Consider the following 23,426-nt stretch of genomic DNA (forward strand, 5'->3'; position numbering starts at 1 on the left):
GTGATTATTTTGATTTTGAAAATATCGAAACAATCTTATTTTTGCTGATAAGGTAGTTAATTTATAACAATAAAAAATGGGGTTTTTGGGCGACTAAACAGTGCAGTTACGCCGTTGTTATGTTTCTGAGCTTCAGGGGCTTCGCGTGCCAATAGATTCACCCCCCGCAGAGGGAGTCAGGAGCCTCTACCTTACAGACGTGCACTTGATCGCATTACTGCGAGGACGTACGATATGACTGCTATGCTGAGCATAGCGTTGTATACTGGATGGTTGGCCGCCAGCTCAACCATCCTTGTACGATATCTTCCGGAACGCGTCATGCGTCAGTTTGCCTACGCACAGACGATACCTTGCGATCCTATAGTCTCCACTCCTATCACCATGACCCGTCGGCAGTTAGATGAGGTCTTTGTAGACTGGGAGCATCACATAGTTCCTAAGGAGGCTTGGGCGAAGAGAGTATAGAGCGATTGGAGTTCCGTCGAGGGGTACATCAACTGATACTACAGGGTGTCACACCCGTACATGCTGCCCACTGCACCTGAAGATCCGCCCAGACCATCCCACGAGGAGATTCTGTAGGCTCATTAGGCTGAGATGGACCACACTCACGATCTCCTTCCTCGGTGTCGTGAGATAGCTGACACGGGACTCGGAGCCATTGTAGATGGTTTATTCCCTGAGGGATCTGCACAGAGGCGTGTGGTGGATACTATGATTAGGCTGGCACAGAAGGCATTTCTATACCGTAGAAATCGTGCCAGGACTAGTGGGGCACTTGACGAGGCAGAGCCAGGAGAGGCCGTGGTGGACGCCGAAGCGGAGGCGGAAGCCGTGGTGGACGCCGAGGCGGAGACGGAGGCCGTGGTGGAGGCGGAGACGGAGGCCGTGGTGGAGGCGGAGGCCGTGGTGGAGAACATCAGGATGATGTTCGGCACACACAGTAGTGATGCCTGTGGTCTACTTTTATGTTTGTATTTTCTTTGATGATGTACTTTTTTTTATGAACCTACTATTAAATTTAAAATGCGTTTCTTTAGAATTAAATTTGTATTTTAAAATATTATTGTAACCAAAATTGAGTTTTGGAGTGAAATGAACATGATTTGAAAATTTAGCAGACTGTTCCGTAGATGCAGCTACTGAGCACTCCTTCCGTAAATGCATATACGATAGAAACACATTTTTTTTTAAATTCAAGATACTTCCGAAAGTACATTTACGAAAACTGGAAGCAAAATTAAAATTTTATGTGGTGGCTAGGAGATCCTTAGAATAGATTAAGAAATTGTCTTATAAGTTTTCCTTTTACAAGTGATATTTAGGAAAAAAAATCTAGGCCTCCTATACTTTCGTCGAGTGGATAGATGATTCCTTTTTATGCTTATTGAGATTGTCATTCTTTATTCACGTAGCTTAGCTATATCATTTACATTTTATTTTTTAAAAGACAACAATAATGTGAATGAGTGGGTTCTACTAATCCAATCCATAATCCAAATCGACAAAAAAAGGTATCATAGAACAATATATATACCTCCACACCCTCAACTTCTAAACATACACAAATTCACACCGTATACTCCTTTACTCCCTTTGTATCTTCACAATTTTCTCTTACAAAAAAATGGAAGCAAACCGAAAGAGAAACCGAGGACTCTTTAAAGGAAAGATATCCCCTCTCTTTAGAACAACAAAACCTTCAACGACAACAACAACCTTAGAATTCACAACAACCAACGTTAAACCGAATCACTCTTCACCTTCTCCGGCCTCCCATGTTGTTGTTGTCCACAAAGATTACGCAAAGCCAAGCCCGAAAGTTTCCATTGTGGTTACAGATTATTGGAGTGATAATTTCCCAACGGATGAAAGTGTTGACATGAAAGCTGCCATTTATATATCTATGGTTCAACAACGTTTGAAAGCTGAACAAAAACAAGTTCATGAGAATTGATGAAATGTTATGGTTATTGCTAGATGTGGTAATAAATAGCATTAGCATGTAATTTGTGTCGCTTTGACACTTTATGTAAAGAGAATTATGTTATGTTGTAGTTTGTTTAATTAAAATAACAAGTTTGCAAATGTTTCTCTTTAGCTTCTATGCATGAATTTTAAAGTTCAATATTTTGTTATTAACGTTTTTTTCTTCTCTAGCAAATTAACAAAGGTAGATCTATGAAAAAAGTTATGAGGGCTCTTGTCTCCACAAAGGAAACCAAAGTTCACTAAAAAATAAAAAAAATGTTAATAATTTTTTATTGAATAGAGTTTTTTTTAAAGGCAAATATATATATATATATATATATATATATATATATATATATATATATATATATATATATATATATATATATATATATATATATATATATATATATATATATATATATATATATATATATAAGAAAGAGAAATAATGCACTACGATCAAAGTATAAGGGATCTCCAAGAAAAAGGCACAAGAAGTATCAATCTCGGGATCAAAACTAACAGAAAAAACATGTTGAAAATTACCAGCTATAACAATCCCAACCACCAAAAGGGAGAATCAAAAACAAAACTACAAACATAGAAACACATAAAAGACCAGCATCGAATAAAGTTAGAGCTCTCCAATTCAAAGACACCCGAAGGAGCCCCGTAACCACAAAGAACACAAGAAGAACACATTCAATGGAGGTCGAAACCATTCACCTCTCTATTGGCTTAGAAACAAGATAGAATTCTTAAACCATGCTAAGAAGGCACAAGAGTTTTTTACAGACCTACTAAAATACCTTTTCCAAGGCAAAAAGAAGCTCACGTCTTCCACGTCTTTTGGTGTCACCGAGAATCTAAAAAATAGAAAAAATATTGTTATTTGTTACCTTTATAAATCGATTAATAAAAAATTATATATATATATATATATATATATATATATATATATATATATATATTATATTTGTTGTAACTTTAAATATTTATTCTTCTAAGTTTTATCAATTCATTGTGCTAAACAATGATACAAATCAATAATATTTAAAAAGGAAACATCATCTAATAAATTTGAAGCTATTTTGGAAGGATGAAAAAATGCTTGTTGATGGTGGTTAGAGTAGTACTTAGAGTGATAGTCGATGGTGGTGATTAATAGTGTACGACAGTGGTGATCTTGGTAATTGCTTATGGTGGTAAGAGTAGTTAGTGGTGATGATCAGTGATGGTCATCATGGTGGTTAGAGTGGTAGTCAGTGATAATCAAATTGACGATCGAGATTCAAAGGATTATTGATTGATAATGGTCAAAGTGGTGGTTATAGAGTTTGGAGGGCGGTGGTCAGATTGACGGATGTTGATGGTCAAGTTAGTTATTAAAGGAGGATGGAAAACATGGGAGAAAACATCCACATTGGGTTAAAGAATCGCATAAAGGTCAAAGATTCACCCAAACAAGTGAGAGAGACACCACATATTCATTCACTTATAAAGTGCTTAACCTCCATTTTTCTAAGAAATATGGGACTCACACAACTCACACTTGTTTCTCAAAAATCTCCTCCTCAAGTGTGAGTCCATCCACTATTCTTCCACTCAAGCAGAAGCTCTTTCATCCACGTAATCGTACCATCATTGACAGACACCCTAACCACATCATGAGAACATCAACGAGACATACTGCCTAACCACCACCTTGTTAGGAAGAATTTCGATACACAGAGCCGATGTGTTACTCGAGCCAGGCTCGGATACCACTGACAGGTCATCATGAGGAGACATATCCACATTGAATCAAAATCTTACGTAAAGGTTAAAGACTCGCCCAAACAAGTGAGAGAGACACACATGTTCATCCAAAACCTTAACAAAATAGGTGTATGGTCCTCTCACTAATAAAGTGTTAAACCTCCATTTTTTCAAGAGATGTGAGACTTACATAACTCACACTTGTTTCTCATTGATCTCTCCTTGAAGTGTGAGTTCATCCACTATTCTCCCTTCCAAGCAGAAGTTCTTTCATCCACATAATTGTACTGTCGTTGATAGACACCCTTACCACATTACAGACACTTCAACAGGTTACGCCACCTAACCACTACTAAGTTAGAAAGACTTTCGATACAAGGATCCGGTCCATTACTCGAACCATGCTCTGATACCACTGATAGGTCATCATGAGGAGATACATCCACAGTGAATCAAAGATTCACATAAAGGTTAAAGACTCACCCAAACAAGTGATAGAGGCACCACATAATATTCATCCAAAACCTTAAGGCAATGGGTGTATGAGTCCTCTTACTTATAAAGTGCTCAACCTCTACTTTTACAAACAATGTGCGACTTACACAATTCACACTTACTTCTCAATAATCTCTCCCTCAAGAGTGAGTCCATCCACTATTCACCTCTCAAATGAAAGCTCTTTCGTCCACATACTTGTACCGTCGTTGACATACACCCTTACCACATCACGGGTAATTCCACGAGACACATCGTCTGAACACCACCATGTCAGGAAGACTTTTGATACAAGGACTCGATCCCTTACTCCAATCAGACTCTAATACCACTTATGGGTCATAGTGAGGGGAACATGCACATTGAGTTTAAGACTCACCTAAAGGTTAAAGACTCCCTCAAACAAGTGATCGAGAGACACCACATATTCATCCAAAACCTTAAGACAATAGGTGTATGAGTCATCTTACGTATAAAGTGTTCAACCTCCATTTTTTCAAGTAATGTGCGACTTACACAACTCACATCTGCCTCTCAACAATGATTGTATGTGGTCGAAATGGTGGTTATGATGATAGTTAATGGCGGTCATATTATAGATCATAGAAGGATAAAGTGATGATCATGTGATTAACGATGGTAAAGTGGTGTTTAATAGTAATCAGATGATAACTAATGAAAGTTAAAACTGTAGTTGTCAGAATGGTGGTTGAAATAATGGTTAGCGATGGTAGTGACGTCTTTGTGTTAAAGTAAAAATAGAAATTATAACTTTTTAAAATTTTGAATTTTAGAGAAAAAACATTTTGAAATTAAATAAAATAATTTTTTCTTTATTTTTTGAATCTTAAGTTCGATTATATAGTATCTATTATTGAGGAATTTTTTTTTCTCAATGTTGTTAGCTGAAGAATTAGTAAGTTCCTTGTAAGCTAGAAAAGAGAGAATGTAGAGAAGTCAAGAAGACTTGTTAGATAGGGCAAGTACTCAAACTAAAGATTCGTTGAAGGATGATAGAGAATTCAATAGTCAACGTAGCATTTACCCATGAAATATCTCGAATGAGTTACTATATTCCATGATATGTTGTGATAATAACATCTATAGAAGAAATATCTGCAGTGACCATTTATTGATTTATTCCTTTAATTCCTGTTATCCCATTCATCCATGAGATTTTAGTTTGGCTGCATATGCAAAAGAGATGAATAAATTCCCTTTACGTTTCTGCTTGCAAGTTGCAACCACATAACACTGCTTGGATGGTATTGACATCATGATCCATTAGATAATCATTCTTGGTCATGCTCATTAACTACACAAAATTCAACTGACTTTCCCTTGAAACAAGACTGATGCAGACTCATTTCAAATTTTTGGAGGTTTTGTGTAGGTTAGTTATTGTTTAATTATTGAAAAAAATAGAAGTTATATTTAATTACAATTTAGTTTAACAAATATTTTATGAGATTTTAAATAATTGTAACACGTGCTATACGGTGCTATACGGTAACACATCTGACACGTTCTCAAAGACGACTATGACTGAATTGATATATCAATATTTAAGATCATTTTGATTTTGATATTATATTGTTATAAACATGATTTTATTTATAAGCAAAATTTATTAAAGGGTTAAATATGTTTTTAGTCACTATAAATATGCGACCCTGCATTTTTAATCCCTATAAAAAATTTCTTCAATGAATGGTTCTTCTAAAATTTTTATGCATGCAATTTCAGTACATGTTATTTTTTAAAATTTTAAAAACTGTTTAATTACCCTTTAATTTTTAAATTTTTGAATAATTTTTTTTATATATGTTTATAATACTGTAAAATATTTATTTACCAAATTTTAGAATTTTTTAAAACGAAAAGAATTAAATATGAATTTTTCAAATTTCAAAAAATAATGATAAAAGTAATGAAAATCTCAACTTAAAAATTAAATTTTGAGTTTCTTTTTTTTCCAGGAACTTTTTAAAATATTATGAACATGTCTGCAAAATAATCATTCTAAAATACACATTGGTTTGACAGTAGGGACTGAAACTAGGTGCATAATAATTTTATAAGGACCATTTATCGAAGGAAAATTTTATAGGGACTAAAAATGCAGGGTCGCATATTATAGGGACTAAAAACGTATTTAACCCTTTATTAAATGGACTATAAGAGGTACTCTAATCCCTAAAAAAAGGACAAGTTCAAATTTAGTGATAAACAACTATCCACCTTCTATGGAGATTTGGTGGCACGTTTAATCCTTTTTTTTGACAAAAGCAAACTCAATGCATTTCATTTAAAATAATAGGTTGAATACAAGGAGGAATCGAGTTTATGACACTACGTCTAGTCCAAGAATTGACCGCCTTCGCTAGGGAGTGGGCAACCGAATTCGCTTGACGTTTAATGAAATTCACCTCGAAGTTGGAAAAAACATGTAACAAGTTTCTAATAGACATAATAATTAAGCTAAACTCGGAATCATCCATATGTTTGGAATGGATAGCTTGCACTACCTGTTGAGCGTCGCTTTCAAAGATGACATTTTCCAAGTGCATAGCTATAGCACCTTCGATAGCTTCTTTAATGGCCGAAGCTTCTGCTTCAAGAATAGAGAGGGTATCAATATCCCAAGCAACCCCTGCAACAATGAAATTTCCACTTTTATCCCGTACACACCAACCTCTATTAGTTGCCCCCCATTCCTTATTAAACCCCGCATCCACATTGCACTTTAACCACCCTTCCGATGGCGGGTTCCAACTGATGCCATTTTGAGGATTAATTCCGCTTTCTTGGTTCCTTTGAGCCATGAACCAATCTTGCCAATTATGAAACGCAATCATACCCACCTTTGTTGCTTCCTATTTCTCATTATGCCAAATAAAATCATTTCTATTCTTCCAAATCACATCCAGCACAACTGCAAATCTCCCCGCAACCTTCCTATCCTCCGAACTACAAAAATCAAGAATAAGAGATTTTGCATTGGTAAAAGAGCGTAAGCTGGGGTCTAAAAATATTGGACAAACCTTCTGCCCTCCAACACTGGGTAATAGTATCACAATCAAACAAAATATGCCAATCATCTTCATTTTGATTCTCACAAAGCTGACAAACTGATGGACAAGGCACGAAATATTGACAAAGTTTGGTATGCGTTGGTAAGCAACCCCTACAAATTCTCTACAACAAGTTTTTTGCTCTAGCTGGGGCTTTTATGTTCCAAAGAATACTCCAATCCTCATTTATAATGTCTTTATTTTATCTCACAAAAGAACTCCTCCACAATCTGTATCCCGACCGCACACTATACACACCATTTTGCTCTTCTTTCCAAATCAATCTATCTCTCACCACCTCCTTCAACAAAGGGACCTGTAATATGTCTTCACACGCTACATGATCAAAAACATCTCTTATCACCCGCATATCCCATTGTTTCTCATTTGGCAACATAAGATGTTTAACCGTAATATCATACGTACCTTGCTTTTGGGGTCCAATAAGACAACCTTCTCTTCTTCCCCTAATCCAAGGATCACTCATCGCCATAATGTGACTACCATCTCCTATACTTCATCCCCAACCTAGCATTAAAACAACTCTAGCCTTCCACAAGCTTCTTCAAACAAAACTAGGATTATACCCGATATTAGCATCGAGAAAAGCAGTTCTAGGATAATACCTTGCTTTGTAGATTCTGGAGACAAGAGTATGTGGTTTACTAATCAAGTTCCATCTTTGTTTAGCCACCATAGCCATGTTGAAAGCTTTAAGGTCTCTAAAGCCCAACCCACCTTCCTTCTTAGTACCCGTTAACTTATCCCACGACATCCAACTTATACCACTAGTATGATTATTTCCTCCTCCCCACCAGAAAGAATTCATCATCTTCTCAATATCATTTATGGTCACATCTGGTAAAATGAAAATGCTCATAATATATGTTGGAATAGATTGAAGAACAGATTTTATCATGATTTCCTTTCCCGCTTTTGATAAAGATCTACCTCTCCACGAGTTAACCCTCTTCCAAATACGGTCCTTGATAAAATCAAAAGTGTCCTTCTTGCTTCTGCCAATCATTGATGGTAATCCTAAGTAATTCCCGGTCCCCATGACATGGTGTACTCCCATATTTTTTGCAATATCCTCCTGCGCCGATTTGCTCAAGTTACGACTAAAAAACACTTCAGACTTGTTCAAGTTAATCTCCTGTCCTGACGCATCTGCATAGGTATTGAGCAAACTCATAAGATGAGTCACCTCCGCTACATTGGCCCTGCAAAATAAAAAACAGTCGTCAGCAAAAAGCAGATGGGACACAGTTGGTGCCCCTCTGCAAACCTGGATCCCATGGACATCACCTCGAGCCACTGCTCCCTTAATAAGGGCTGATAGACCCTCTGTTATCAGGATAAAGAGATAAGGGGATAAAGGGTCCCCTTGCCTGAGTCCTCTTCCTGGTTTAATTGGTCCAACACGATCTGAGTTAATAAGAACAAAATAGTGTACCGAAGTAACACACATCATAACCCAATGAATCCATTTCTCCGCAAAATCCATTCTAATAAGCATACCTCTCAAGAAGCCCCAATCAACTCTATCGTATGCCTTACTAATATCAATCTTAAGAGCCAACTGAGCCTTATTACCTTTAGTTATCCGTTTTAGAGCGTGAATAATTTCCATAGCTATCATCGCATTATCTAGAATAGACCTCCCCTCTACAAAAGCCGACTTTTCCTCAGAAACACACTTCTCCAACAAAACTTTTAATCTATTTGCGAGAGCTTTTGACACAATATTGTAGATCACATTACACAAGGAGATAGGTGTTTACGGTGATTTCCGGTAAACAACCGCTAGTCTTCCAAACTATAGAATATACTTTGGTTACTCGCAAGATCGACTAGATTGATCCTAGGACATAGTCAAAAAGTTTGTCATTTGTGATGAATTGGTTCATATTGGTTGGTTATTTGGTCTTCGATGTAAGAAATAAATAGACAAAGTTTAAAGACTAACAATCACCTTGTTATACACGTAAATATAACTCTGGCGAAAGATGGAGTAAAGATAAACTTGCAAGAAACTTAGAATACAAGAATGTAAATTGCAGAAAGTAAATACTTCGAAGTAAGTTAAAACGAAAGATAAAATTGCAGGAATGTAAATGGCTGGAACGTAACGAAAGATAGAAAAATATTGAAAAGATACTTGCATAAAGATGAATACAAACGTATTTAAGATGTTGTGTCATACGTACATTTCTCAGCGAACTCGTTCTCTTAACGCTTGATACTTGAGTAATTTGTGAGTGATTTGTACAAAATGAACACACTGGATCCTGATATTAAGATCCTTATTTATACTAATTTCGACCCTAACGGTCCTACACTAATGAAATGCCACGTTGCTCACATGCATACGCTTCGAATCCCTGGGGCGCCATCTGTCCTTTTTCGGTTACACAGAATATTTCGAAATTCAAATCCTCTTGCCTGAATTCTCTTTCGATACGTGGAAACGTGATCAAAACCGAGAATGCTACGAAAACATGCCAAGCTTCAGTACCCTTTCGTATTTCGTAAAAACGCTTAAGTCTTAAAGATAACTTACTTCGAACCAGCTCCGATACTTATTATCTTTATTTCAACTTAAACAACATCCTCGAACATGGCCATCAGTAGCCATTTATTTCTCGAAATGGTCATCAGTAACCCTTCTTCTTTGAACTCTAATCCTTCAAAGAATATTTTCTTCAAACGAAATCTCCAGCCAACAAATTGCCCCCAATAAATGCCTGTTTCGAAAACAAGAGAAATAAGCGTTTCTTGTCATAATGAGATTTCGTCTTACTCAATTATTTAGAGTTCCAAGACAACTGAATAACGTCATAATCATTTACGACTCAACTTTCAAAACGTCTTGTCATTTTCAAAAACGTCTCTTCAGAACGTGCATTCCCACGTTTTGTCATTACTTGTGATCATTACTCCTATATACTAGGAGTAAGGCTAACAACTGTTCGATCGCCGTTGGATTAAATCAACGCTTGTCGCGTGTCCTTTGACCTTTACCCAAAAGATTTGAAAGGGTTTCCGTTAAACCTTTAAATACTTGAACCTTTGCCTCCACACAACTTCCACTTTCATTCTCCTGCGATTATCACAGAAAAGAAATCCTCTTTGGTTTTGTTTAACCCAGTTCTTAAAACAAACTCATACATGGCGTCTTCTTCAAATGCTCTCCAACCTATTCAAAAGCTTCAAAATCCCACACAGATAGGGAATCAACAACACATTCCAGATCCAAATGCCACAGAGGCTCGCGCTATCTATGCTTCTCAGGTAATCATTCCTTTTGAACTTTCTGGAAAAACTCATGCCTTCATGGGTCCTTTACCTGGAGGAAACAACCCTTCTCTGGGTAAATTTTTCCCTGCTTATTATAAAACTAGGCCTTTGGTTAGTAAGAACAAAATAGATGAAGATGTCCATCCAATCTTAGCTGAATCTGTCAATGCAGATGATACTTCGACTAAAACTACCGCAGCCTTAGAAAAAATTAGGTTAAACTATGTAACCAATTTCGTGAAAGTCTTTAGGTCAATTCCTTTAGCAAAAGATCCCGACCTATATTACGCTTGGCTAACTAAAGTAGAAAAACAAAAGGCTTCATTTTGGAAGGAACTAGGGATTTATGACCTAATCCAGTTATCCAAAACAGGTTTAGAATACAACCAAACCATGTTAGTAGCATCAGTACACTTCTGGGATGCTTCTCACAATACTTTCCACCTTCCTTGTGGAATGATTACCCCTACCCTCTTCGATGTAGCCGCTATTACAGGGCTTCGACCAACTGGGGAAATCTTCGATCCCAACTTCATGGATACTGACACCATCCAGTTTAATGAAGCAAAAGTCACTTATACTGCTTTTATCCAAAGATACCATGTCCACACGACCACAGAAGTCACTGATGAAGAACATATTGCATTTCTAGCACTCTGGCTTTCGATATGAGTTTTTTGTTCTAGGTCTATCCAAGTAGCAAAGAGATATCTTTGTATGGCTAACCAGATAAATGCTGGGAAAAAGTTAAACTTAAGCCAGTTAATTCTAGGATTCCTTTACGAGAATCTTGGTGAAGCAACAGATCTTGTCAAGAACTACAAAACAGGATCTCTCCTTTTTGCTGTCCCCTTATGGTTGTTGCAACTATGGCTCAACACTACATTTGAGGCTCATCTCCCATATAAAGGTATTGTGGATGAAGAAGATACAACCATTAAAAATCGAACAGTAGAAGGAACTAGGTTGGCTCACCTGACTCCAAAAGAAGAAACGGGAAAGCTTCATGAATCCTTTTTAGCGAACATGATGATGTTCTCTAAACGTTATCAGTTTAGTCCTTCCATGGCTCCATTTGTAAAAAAGGAAAGTAGGTCCTGAGTGGTTTACTCAAGAATTTCTAGCAACTTCTCCAGATCAACTAGCCGAATCCATGGTTATTTGGGAGGCTTTCCTCACTCCTAAACTGTTATACCACCGACTTCGATCTCCCAAAAGTCATTGCTGTCTACTTTGCTATCAACCAAATCTGGTATCGAGACAATTTGGATTGGTTCAGCTTAAACCAAAATGCATGTATGATAAGAGGAATCACATGTGTCTACACACTCTGCATTTAGCTGAAGATGAATATGAATCCAAAATCTCCAAATACGTTGGCATTACAACTCTCTCTCCCATCTCCTTCGAGCCTTCCTTCTATTCTACCATAGATTTTCATCAATGGTGGACAGATTATTATACTACACAAATCTTCGATACTGAGAGCCTTACTCAAGAACTAACTGAAGCTTTTGCTGATGTGCAGGAGAACTTCCATAAAGGTACTTCGACTCATATTAAAGAAATCCAAGCCTTTCAAAAATTCTTTGAAACTATCTACAGGCCTGATGACCTTAGTCGGACCGTTCGTGAAGCTGCGGTCACTTTACGTGAAAAGTTTTCTGCTAAACTGGATAAGTTAAAATTGCCCACGTATGTTCGACCTGAACTACGTTATTAAGTGGCTTTTAAACTTAATCCTCCAAAATTCCCTCCACTACCTTGTGCTGACTTTGGTGTGGCTCTAAGTCCTCCTTTTCCAGACTGGTTTGTGTGTGGGAATGTTCCCAAAATTCTTTGCGAACAATCTAAAAAACGCGCTGAACGTGTGGTTCCGACTAAGCACACCATGGATGATTTTAATGGACATCTTCATTTAATCCTTGATCATGTTCGTGTTTTGACTCCTATACCTGAAGGTTGGAGTTTGGATTATCTTTCGACTAACTTTCTTTCTTTACTCAAATACTGATTTCCATCTTGTTCGCAGCTGTGACTCGAAAGAAAGTTATTAAGGAAGCCCTTGCACAGATAGATGCTGGAGCTTCGAAAAGCACCAAGACAAGTGGGAGTGACTCTGTCACTACTGGCAAGAAACCCACGGTACGTACATACCTTATATTCTAACTTGTGCGGTTTTCTGAATATTACTCACTTTGATTAATGTGCATTTTCAGAGTTCGAAGCCTCCGACACCTTCAAAGCGGAAAATTTCTCGCACTAATGCTTCAGATGATGAGGACAAATCCCCTCCTCGTACTAGACAAGCAACAAAGAAAAGACAAAAGACTACCATTTCTTTGACCAAAGAAAAAGGATCTGGGACTTCGAAGCTTGCTTCCTCGAGTGATAAGGTATCTTCTGAAGAATCTCCTTTAAAGGTTACTAGTACTATCCCAGTTGTGGAGAGCCATAACTCGAGCCCAGATAATATCCCAACCAAGGTATATGGATTTTATAACATAACCATTTTTTCATATTTAACTTCAATGGCTAAGTTTACATCTTACCTTGTAAATGTAGGATGACGTGGGCACAGCTACTTCTGACCTCAAAACTTCAGATCTCAATATTGATCTTGATAATCTTCAAGGTACGCGTCTGCTCTTTTTAATTGACACACAATTTTTCAACCTTTTCATCTTAACAGGTTTTAATTGCACGTACAAGTATTCCCCAACGTAAATCTCCTGTCCTTTCTCCAGTTCTCGAAGACGTTCATCCTATTGCAACCATCGTTCCAACTGTGCATGCTGAAGAAAGTCATTCAAATGATGCTTCTCCACCTACCCGTAAAGACGAAGACATGGAAGAAAATCCTCAATGTTCTAACAGTGACAAAGTACACTAGTACAAAACTGTTAATTTACACCCGTTTTTTATTAAATTTACACCCATTATTTTTAATAAAAATCGGGTGTATATCCACAGGGTGAGAAATGTCTAACGCATTTACACCCGTTTAAAACGGGTGTAAAACGGGTGTAAATACGTTCGTAATTACTCCCTATTTTAAGAATATCGGGTGTAAATATATTCTACGTTACATCCTATTTTAACAAAAATCGGATGTAATTGAGCGTAATTACGTTTTTAATTACACCCTGTTTTAATAAAAATCGGGTGTAATTGGGCGTAATTACGTTTTTAATTACACCCTGTTTTAATAAAAATCGGGTGTAATTGAGCGTAATTGGGTGTAATTGGGCGTAACTACGTTTTAATTACACCCTATTTTAATAAAAATCGGGTGTAATTGGGTGTAAATACGTTTTAATTACACCTTATTTTAATTAAAATCGGGTGTTGATACCTTCTTAATTACACCCTATTTTAATAAAAATCGGGTGTAAATACGTCATTTATGAATGAACAATTATATTATATTTAAATCTATTTACACCCTATTTCTTATACACCATTTAGTTATATTTCATTTTCAGTCATAATATTGCAAATACTATAAAATCATACACATAAAAATCATATTTTAACTAAGTCATAGATACACATTAACAAATGTGATAAAATACAAATAAGATTTCATATATTACACAAAACAGGTCAGATGAACTTGGTACTCAGCCTTCTCATACAAAAAGGTTCTTCAGACAATTAATTACATACAATTCATACGCTGTTTAAGTATTGCATACTCTAAATTCAACCCTCAAATTTAGCACTGTACTCTAGAATTCTCTACCTTCATTGAAGCAAGAAGCTCTTCAGGGTTAATCTTTCCTTTCAAATTTGGATCAATAATATCCTCCAATGTTCCTTTTCTTTTGTTGAGCAAAGCCCAATCTCCAAGACTAACCTGTTCCTTTCGAAGGCCAGGATTCAAAGCAGGCTGTGAACACAGTGCCTCGAATAGAACTACTCCGAACCTGTAGCATGAAGTCTTTCCGTAGAATATGTTTCACGTCGTGCAGGGCAGATGCGACAACATAAGCATACCTTGGTTCCATAATTCAGAACACCACGTCAGCATCAAAATATCAATAAAATTTCAAGAAAATAAAGAATCTGCAGCATTTGTCTGTTAATTGGCAAGCCATACATTTCTAGCACCCATCCAAACTCTTTATCGGTCTTTGGGTCCTCTTTCATCTTTAATGAAACATTCATCCATGTGGGAGCAATTTTTGAAATCAAATCCTGAGAAGAAAAAAAAGTGCACCCCACATTAGGTGAGCAGAGACATCATTGGAAGATTAGAAAATCTGTTGAGTGTGGCAGAGTAATCACATAAAAAAGAAAGCCCCAGATACATGTTATCCAAACGCAATCATGTAAGAGAAAGCTGCATCACATTATAAGAAAAATAGTATGCTATATCAATCAATATTGAATACAATTTGATCAAGAAAAGTGAAACAAAACCTATCTTTTTCAGTGTAAGACACTATAAGAGCAAATGAGTATTGAATAGAGTTTGCACCTATCGACGCAGAAGCATGAAGCATAAAATGGCAACTGTAGAACCAAGGAGTGCACCAGTTAAGACTTGAGGAAGGGTGTGACCAACATCTTCTGCTAGCCTCTCTTCAGGAACTGGAGTGGATTGGGATTTTCTCATAATTAAAGCCATAAAATGAAATTTAAAAATAAAGTTAAAAGATGATAATTAGAGTAATAAGAATTGGAATTTATCAAAATCAACAGCCATTGCTAGCATTAGCTGAATAAATAACAGAAAATTTCATCTTCTGTGTGAAATCTATTGCCATTTATTATGAGACCTTCTGGTGTGATGCAAAGGCTAAAGAAGGACATTGAGAAGTTTAAACTTCTAGACAATGAAACTCTGAAACAATAATCCAAACATTAAAAAAGACACGACATTGACACCGACACGAAGATAACATTATTGATTTGAGAAAACTAAATTCAAAATCAAAGAGTACTTAAGCCTTAGAACAACTAACTAGCATGACTAATTTTTATATCTAATAGTTATCATCATTGCAGACAACTACAGAAGTAAGTGAGGGATCAGAGGCGCCACTAATAGAAGCACCTGTACCTTTTGAATGGAGGTGAAAATCAATAGCTTTCTGTGTAATAACTTCACCAGGAACCACTACCGGTACGGCTGGAGGGAATGGACATAAAAGCTCACCAGAAACCTTACCAATGCTCTCCTTCGTCGATACTTTCATCTTACTTGCAAAATATGCTTTTCTAGGACTCAATCTCATGATAACATCATCCAAGCCTAAGGGAGCATGATTATGAGTTTCTTTAGGTTGCTGAATGGAAGAAAATCTTGCAGCTAGATGCTTTATTTCTGATACAAGCTTGTGAACATAGTCCCTACTAGTTCCGAGATTAATTGAACAAGCGACAGATTTAGTCCCAACAAGTGTGAGGGTGATTCCAAAATCCTTTAATAACATTTTATCCGCTTCATAACCCGATAAACCAAGCTTCCAGAAACCTACTGTAATCCGCAATGGATCCTTAGCAGGGAAATCTGGAAAGTGTGAATGCTCAAGCACTGAGATGCCAGGGATTTATTTTAGCAGTAACTTTGCTTCATTTGCTAATTCGAGCGCTTGGTTGAACAAAACATCGGCGCTTTCATAAAGTTGTGTTGTAGCAGCATCCAAGGATGCCATAAGTAGGTAACTGTGGCTTGAGGATTGCAGAGATTGGATACACCTTTGTATTTTATCCTTATCTACGATATCTCCGGACATGTGAGCATAGATTGCAGAGGTTCTACTTTCCATTTTCCTTCCTCATCATATAGCCATACTAAAAGAGCACAGTTGGTGCAGATTGACATGAATATGAGAAACTGCAAAAGTGAAGGATATCCTCAAAAGGTTAGCGAGCGGGATGGGAATCTAGTATAATTTGTAGTTCGATATAACATGCGAAGGAATGGAGGATTAAGTAATAATCAATAAGTTGTTTATCAGAAACCTGCATCCATCATTAATATGTACAACTCATTTATGTCACTAAAAGTTTCAATAGCTTATATCAATTAAGAAGAAAAATAAATATTCGTGTTCACTTACATGAGATTGATGAATTCCAATATCTGAAATGAATCTGGAATTGGACCAGTCAAGCTATTGAAGCACAAATATTAATAGCAGTGGTACATTGGTATACCAATGCCAACTTTATTTGCTTCAATGGTTTTTGAATGAGGCAAGTTATTGTTTTCCAATTTCCACTAATTCGGTTTTACAGTCTTAGTTTTAAAAATGCAAATTTCCTTCTAAGCTTTACCGGCTAGATAGGAATTTGCACGGCGCAGACTTTTTTCCTTAATCATATTTTGTATCACAGTCATAATTTCGAAGTTGATTATGAAGTAAAATATGGACTAGAATGTCTACAAAGGATGATGAGAGGTGTGGAAAAGATAAATAAGATTGATGGTCAACTTGAAGATTTGAAAAATAGATCAAATTTTATTGACAGTGCAAAATGCAAATTCTACACTTTGATTTTCGAGACTTCACGGAGAAAGATCAAAATACATATTTGGATTTGGATACTCCAATCGAAGGCAACTTGGTTCAAGTTGAAGATGATGCACTCACATATGAATAGAGGTTTCTACTTTCTAATTATAGAGGAAGAAAGAAAGGACTTGTTACCTCAAGGGAATCGGAGTTATAAAAGAAATGCCATGTGCAAGCACAGAAAGCTCCACCAAGTAGAGGTACCATACCCCAGGAAAGCCCCTTCCAGGCTTCATATCCAGATTTCTCACTGTATTGCCACACCAAAACCATAGCTATAATCCTTTTTTCAAATAGAAAAAAAAAGCAGCAATGAAGATTAAAATGGCAGATAGATAGAATAAAACAACGGGTAAATAAGATAAAGGTAAAGTGGTTTCATGAAGTAGGCAAAGAGAGAGCATTGGAAGGTTCATGAAGCTCGAGTTGGAGTGGAAGTTGAATGTATGAAGAAGTGGTTTCAACAATGTTGAGGAAATGGGAGAGACCCGCTTTTGGCTTTAAGGTTCCAAATCGACAGCTACTGTGTAGTAGTTGTCTTGAATTAGACAGAAACAGGATTTAGGGAGGACAAGAACATGGTTTTACATCAGAAAACAACAACACAACAATAATTTCATAAATAAATAGTGCTACCCCAGTTATTGATTACTCTGCATGCCAGAACTGTGATACTGATAAATGTTGAATTTTTCATAGTTTTATATTTGCATAAAAGCCAAAACAGATCATTCAATTTGAAGTTGTATTTTACATTTCTTAATAGACCTTAAGTCTTACAGTCAAAACTTATGATTCAGCAGGAATGCTTAAACTGTAACAGTCTTACAGTCAAAATTTATAATTTAATTCAAATTAAATCATACATCCCATGTATACCATATATATTCTCTTTCTTTTTTTTTTCATTCTAAGATGTAAATTTCTGATTATGAAATTGCTTTGTATTACATCTCTAACACCAACTAAGCCAGTGTCACTCCTGTTAGCAAACCCCATGAGAAACAACTCCCCAGTTTAGCTATACTTTCTAGTTTACAAATCTAAAATTATGAATGTCATCAAGTACTTAACATAGCTTTAAAAATTATTATATAATACATGTAGAGTAAAGACTTAGTGGACAAAAGAGGTATTTAATTTGTCAATGATGAGATAAAATAAGTTTTAGAAGTTGTACCAAAGCTTCTCCCGACTTTTTAAGCTCCGAGATCCATCCTCTGTCAGCATTATGTCTCCCCTCTAGAAATAAGCTAGACTGTTGGCTGGCAATAGCAACTGATGAAGCAAGGAGATAAAGCCATATAATAACAACTAGCTAGATAACAACCCCCATGATTTATCGATGAGTGTATACTAGAATTTCAGTATAAGCATCCAGGTCATGACATTTATCTTCTGTTTTTTCTCTTCTCTTTTAAACTAAGCATCATCACATGACATTGCCATTTTTTGTGTATATTTATGTCTTTCATTTATCAATAGTTTTAAACCTTAATGTCTTAAAGAAAACAAATCAATAGAAGTCACAATGAGCAGAACTAGAACTGTACCTTGCAGCCGATCCTGGTTGATTAGTGAGGACTCTCTTAGAAAGTATGTGCAGTTTGCAAGTGAAAGCTGCATACAAGAGTTATTAGCAGCTTCGGACACAAATAGAGGAAACAATGGCAAAAATGATGGATGGATAGTGGTGACTCTTGACAATGGAGTTGAGATATCAAAATGCATGTCAGGTTCATTTCACACTTTTCGTAGTCGTTGGGTACTCAGATCTGTCTCTCCACAATAGTTCATCATAGTGGCTAACGCCATCGATGCTGAAAAGGTACTGAGTACAATTTTTCTCTGATGTAATGTAATCACACAACAAATATAAAGTACTTTCTGTTTTCTTTGAAATGCCATGCTTAGAGAAGTGAACCTTTTGCAGATACTTATCCTGCATCGTCAAAGAAATAATTAAGAGTTTCTCGAGTTTTTTCAATGTAGTAACATTGACGTGTTCAATTTCAAAAGTTAAAACTCCACACCTGAACACCATTTCAACCCAATAGAGCAATAGGAGTCAAATGACATATAACTCAAAGTAACATATATTACAAAAACACGCCCAAAAAAAACATGAACCTCTTCGCAAATTCCTCTACTGTTGCACACTCATCAAAGCTTTCAACCATGTGCTGATAACACAATGAGCTTGCCGGACAATTCTCCTGAGGATCTAGAACCACGATCTTAATTGCTATCTTAGAAGCAGCTTGACAAAGCATGCTACCAAGTTGACCTCCACCCAAAACTCCAACAATCGTTTCAGATAGTCCATGAACAACTGATTCTTTATTTCTACACACACAACATTAAGATTGTAAACATTGCATTAATTTGTGACAGGTATAAAAAGAAATCCGTGAGTACAAATGCAAAATTGAACCTTGGAGAAACAGCTTAGCTTCGTGCTTGTGCGATGATGCTTAACAAGCGATGCGGGGTTGGTTAGACTGCTTTAACTTGAAAGATAAGAGAGGAGTTTGCTCCATGTGGAATGCGAATGAAGAAGGGTGAGAAGGTTTGAAGGGAAAGAATGAAGTGGAAGTGTGCCCTAAAGACACAGTGCGGACGGTGTGAAGCATAGGAAATAGGTCGTGGATGGAAGAAAATGAGAGCGAGCGAGGAAGAAGATGGAAGATGGAGAAGGTGCAAAGGGTACTTTTCGTTATTAGGGTTTTGGTGAAGAGAAGGAACGGAAACAAGGTTGGCAGCGATTTTGGGAAGCTAGATTAAGCGGAAACAAACATAAAAGAGGGTTTAAACGAACATTGAGTTGAAGCTAATTGAGTTGTGGAAGGGAAAGTTTCAATATTGCTAGAGATAAATTTACTTTTATATCTTCTGCTAGTTTTTTTTTTAAAATAACTTTTATAAGGTTTGGATTCTTTTTTAGAACAACTCAGAAATTTGTTATTTTATAAGGTTTGGATTCTTTTTTAGAACAACTCAGAAATTTGTTAGAAAATTCTGATGCTTTGTTCTTCGATTCCGTTTTTAATTAAATTTGTTATAAGGTTTGGATTCCATTAATATTTAGTTATTAACAAATTAATAATGTTTAAATTATTTGTTAATATATTATATACATTACATGTTTTTAGTTATAAAATAAAATTAAATAATTTTTTTAATATATAAATTTACACCCGTTTTTTAGTTTAATGGGAGTAATTAAGATTTGATTATAATAATAATTTTAATTTAAACCCGTTTTTAAAAAATAGGGTGTATATTGTCATCTGATAATGCTTAAAATGATACTTTATTTACGAAATTGCCATCGCATTTCTCAATTACACCCGTTTTTAGTATATCGGGTGTAAAATTTAAAATTATATTTAACTTTTTGCACTAGTGGTAGTTGAGCAACCAACTGGAAGCGAAGACACTATCTCTGAACATGAGGCTGCGGATGAGGCTTCCAATTTGCCTCCGCCAAGCACTAATGAAACTTCGACCTTCGGGACTATAGTTACTCCTGTGGCTACTTCGAAGCAGACCCCTACAGTGCTCACTCCTACAGAAGTAGAGCAACTTAAGAACACTGATCATGTAAGCTTCCTCAAGACTATGATGAATGCTGATAATGTTTCGTCTATCCGGCTTGAAACTTCTTCGAATGTCTTGGCGGAAGGTGGTAAGAAGGATGATATTCCAATCCTCCTTCGTCAAATAAAGGAAAAGTTCTTTGAAACCAACCTCATCGAAGGTCTAAGCAAGGATTCCACCAGCTGTTTTGGTTTGAGCAATCTTTTGAAGAAGGTGGATTTACTCTTGGTCTCAGAGGAAGTTTCACAAGTAATTGTTTTGCTAAGTTCGCTGATTGATCAACTTCAAGCCGATACTCTTCGAAAGCGAAATGTTGACGAACAACTCAAAGCAAAAGTGACTTCTCATAGTTCTTCGTGGAAAGCTGCTGGAGATGCAACAAAAAAGGCTGATGCCCTTGAGCTTGAGCGTGCGAAACGCCAAAAGGAATATGAAACTTGTAAAGTGGATATTGAATCTTGGGAACAAGAAATTAAACGCCTCGAAGAGCAGATAAAAACTGCCATGTCTCGCCAGGAGGAAATCAAACAATCCCAACAGAAAGAATTGACTGAAGTGGCGCAATTGGGGATTCGACACCTCGAGATGGCACAGAAATTAGTGCCAAAAATCGAAGAGCTGAAAAAACAACAGGCATTAATTGAACGCCATCTGTCTCTATGGGAATCCCAATATTCCAAGATGAAAGATAATCTTCCTAAGGACTTTGATTAATTGTTTTAACCCTTGTACTATTTTTGTGTTTCGTACTTAGTCTTTATTTTGTAATCAAACTATCCAAGGAATGTATGTGCAACTTATCTTTCAATTCTCCATACATTATATTCTGCGACTGTCACAAATAACATTTTAACAATTCCTAAAATTGTCAAACATTTATTTTCCCACTATCATAATGACCTCGATAGTGTACCCACGTGACATGATTACTCTTTGCAGCCTCTCAAGCCTAGACTTGACGTTTCTACTTCTCTAGCCGCAAGCATCATTAAATGATGACATCACTTTTCCAAAATGTTTACTTGAGACGTGCGTGTATCAGTTTCTAAAATGATTACACTTCAACTTCCAAGGCGGGAAACGGCGGAGTCCATAACTTCTCTTGAGGAAACCAAACGCGGTCCAATCAAAACTTAAAGAATAATCACTCTTTTATGGTCAACGTCTTCTATATACGCCTTGGAATTCTGCTCATTTATTCATCCTCTTTTCATATTCTTATCAAAGTTTTCTCTCTTCTTCTCGTACTCCTTTGAATACAGAGTTTAAAGAATTTCCTTTTTTTTACTCCCTCGCTTACAATGACGCCTTTAACTTACAATACCATCAGGTCCTTTCTCAAAGAAGAATTCAAACTCTCTGTAGAAGAGTTCGATGAGAACCAAATCAATGTTGACGCACTCTTTGCCAACCAACAACTACAGGTTTACCAGGGAATCCTGGAGGGATTTGTTTATCCAAACATGTTGGCGGGCTTCTTGATGTTTGCGTCCCTCCGTATAGATCCAGAAGGAAGAACCACCATCGTGTCTAAGGTTCGAAGAGCCCCTATTACCATTTCTCCCTCGTCTATCTCTGAACTGTTGAGATGCGAGAACTTTGGAGAAGTGTTTGATGATAACTCCTTCAACATGACCACCTCTTCTGTCTTGAGGGCTCTCTTGGATAATGATCCTTTTAGTGCCAAGATCATCAGGATTTGGCATCAACTTTTAGTGGGTAACTTTCGCCCACGAAATCAGGATCAAGAAATCATAATGGTGGAGGATCTGGAGTTCATACTCTGTGCCATCCGGGGAAGGAAAATCAACTTTCCATTGCTGATCTTCAAACAGCTTGCCGAAGTTGTTGCTATTGCTGCTTCTCGTCAAGGCATAGCGACATGTCTTCCTTATGGCAGGTTGTTATCCTACATGTTTGTCAAACAGGGCATAGCGAGGAGAATGCGCATGGAAGGATCTCTAGATCTTTTTGAAGAAAAAAGCTTGCCCCTGCTATCCTTGGAGGGTTTGGTGCAAAGGATCAACTAAAGGGTGCATTGTTTGAGGCATTGTTGGAGGCGTTGTAGGCCTTAGTTTTATTGTTTATAATTTTGAACGCTCCTTTTGATAGCTTCTAGTGTGCCTCTATTTTTTGTAACTTTGGTTATGCATGCAAGCACAATCTTCTCCCCTGAATGTACTCTTTTAATCATGATGAAATATATTTTGACATTGCTCTGTCTTCTTAGTTTGCTTACCACATGTCTCACTTAGATACGAAGCCATTTTGGTGCTTGCTTTACCATTTTGGCCTATGGCACATATTTTTAATGTCTACATTTTTGAAATTTTTACCTCGTGCATGAGTGGCTTGTACCTTTTCAGATACTTCTCATTCACTCTCAAAATCCTACAATCTTCTGCCAACTCTTCTATCTCATAAGCATTATTTGAGAACACTTTTAAGATTCGAAAGGGTCCTTCCCAGTGTGGGGACCATTTGCCTAAAGCCCGATTCTTTCGATCTATAGGAAAAATAACTTTCCAAACTAAGTCATTACTGATAAATGTTTTACCTTTCACCTTTTTGTTGTATGCTCTCGACACCCTTTCTTTTTGTCTTTTTATCATTTCCAACGCTCGAAGTCTGTCTTCGTCCATATCAACTAATTCGTTTATCATCATTTCCCAATATATGTTTGGGGGAATTTCTG

The 23,426-nt window shown here is 36.7% G+C and overlaps 1 protein-coding gene and 1 pseudogene across 1 annotated transcript; both read right to left on the reverse strand.

Annotated features, from left to right (window-relative positions):
• Positions 1 to 6,524: 6,524 nt before the first annotated feature.
• Positions 6,525 to 7,797, reverse strand: LOC131631582 (uncharacterized). Its single transcript, XM_058902372.1, has 2 exons — positions 7,516 to 7,797; positions 6,525 to 7,106 (listed from the first exon to the last, which is right to left on the reverse strand). The coding sequence occupies exons 1-2, from the start codon at positions 7,795 to 7,797 to the stop codon at positions 6,525 to 6,527; spliced, it is 864 nt and encodes a 287-aa protein (XP_058758355.1).
• Positions 7,798 to 14,006: 6,209 nt separating this feature from the next.
• LOC131631589 (uncharacterized) lies at positions 14,007 to 20,026 on the reverse strand (annotated as a pseudogene).
• Positions 20,027 to 23,426: the final 3,400 nt, after the last annotated feature.

The sequence above is a fragment of the Vicia villosa genome, unplaced genomic scaffold (genome assembly GCF_029867415.1).
Source record: "Vicia villosa cultivar HV-30 ecotype Madison, WI unplaced genomic scaffold, Vvil1.0 ctg.000844F_1_1, whole genome shotgun sequence".
Classification (NCBI taxonomy): Eukaryota; Viridiplantae; Streptophyta; class Magnoliopsida; order Fabales; family Fabaceae; genus Vicia; species Vicia villosa.

Coding starts and splice junctions, on each gene's coding strand:
- LOC131631582 (XM_058902372.1), bottom strand. CDS start 7,797: ATGGCGATGAGTGATCCTTGGATTAGGGGAAGAAGAGAAGGTTGTCTT. Junction 7,107..7,515: donor GATTGTGGAGGAGTTCTTTT/GTGAGATAAAAT, acceptor AATGAGAAATAG/GAAGCAACAAAGGTGGGTAT.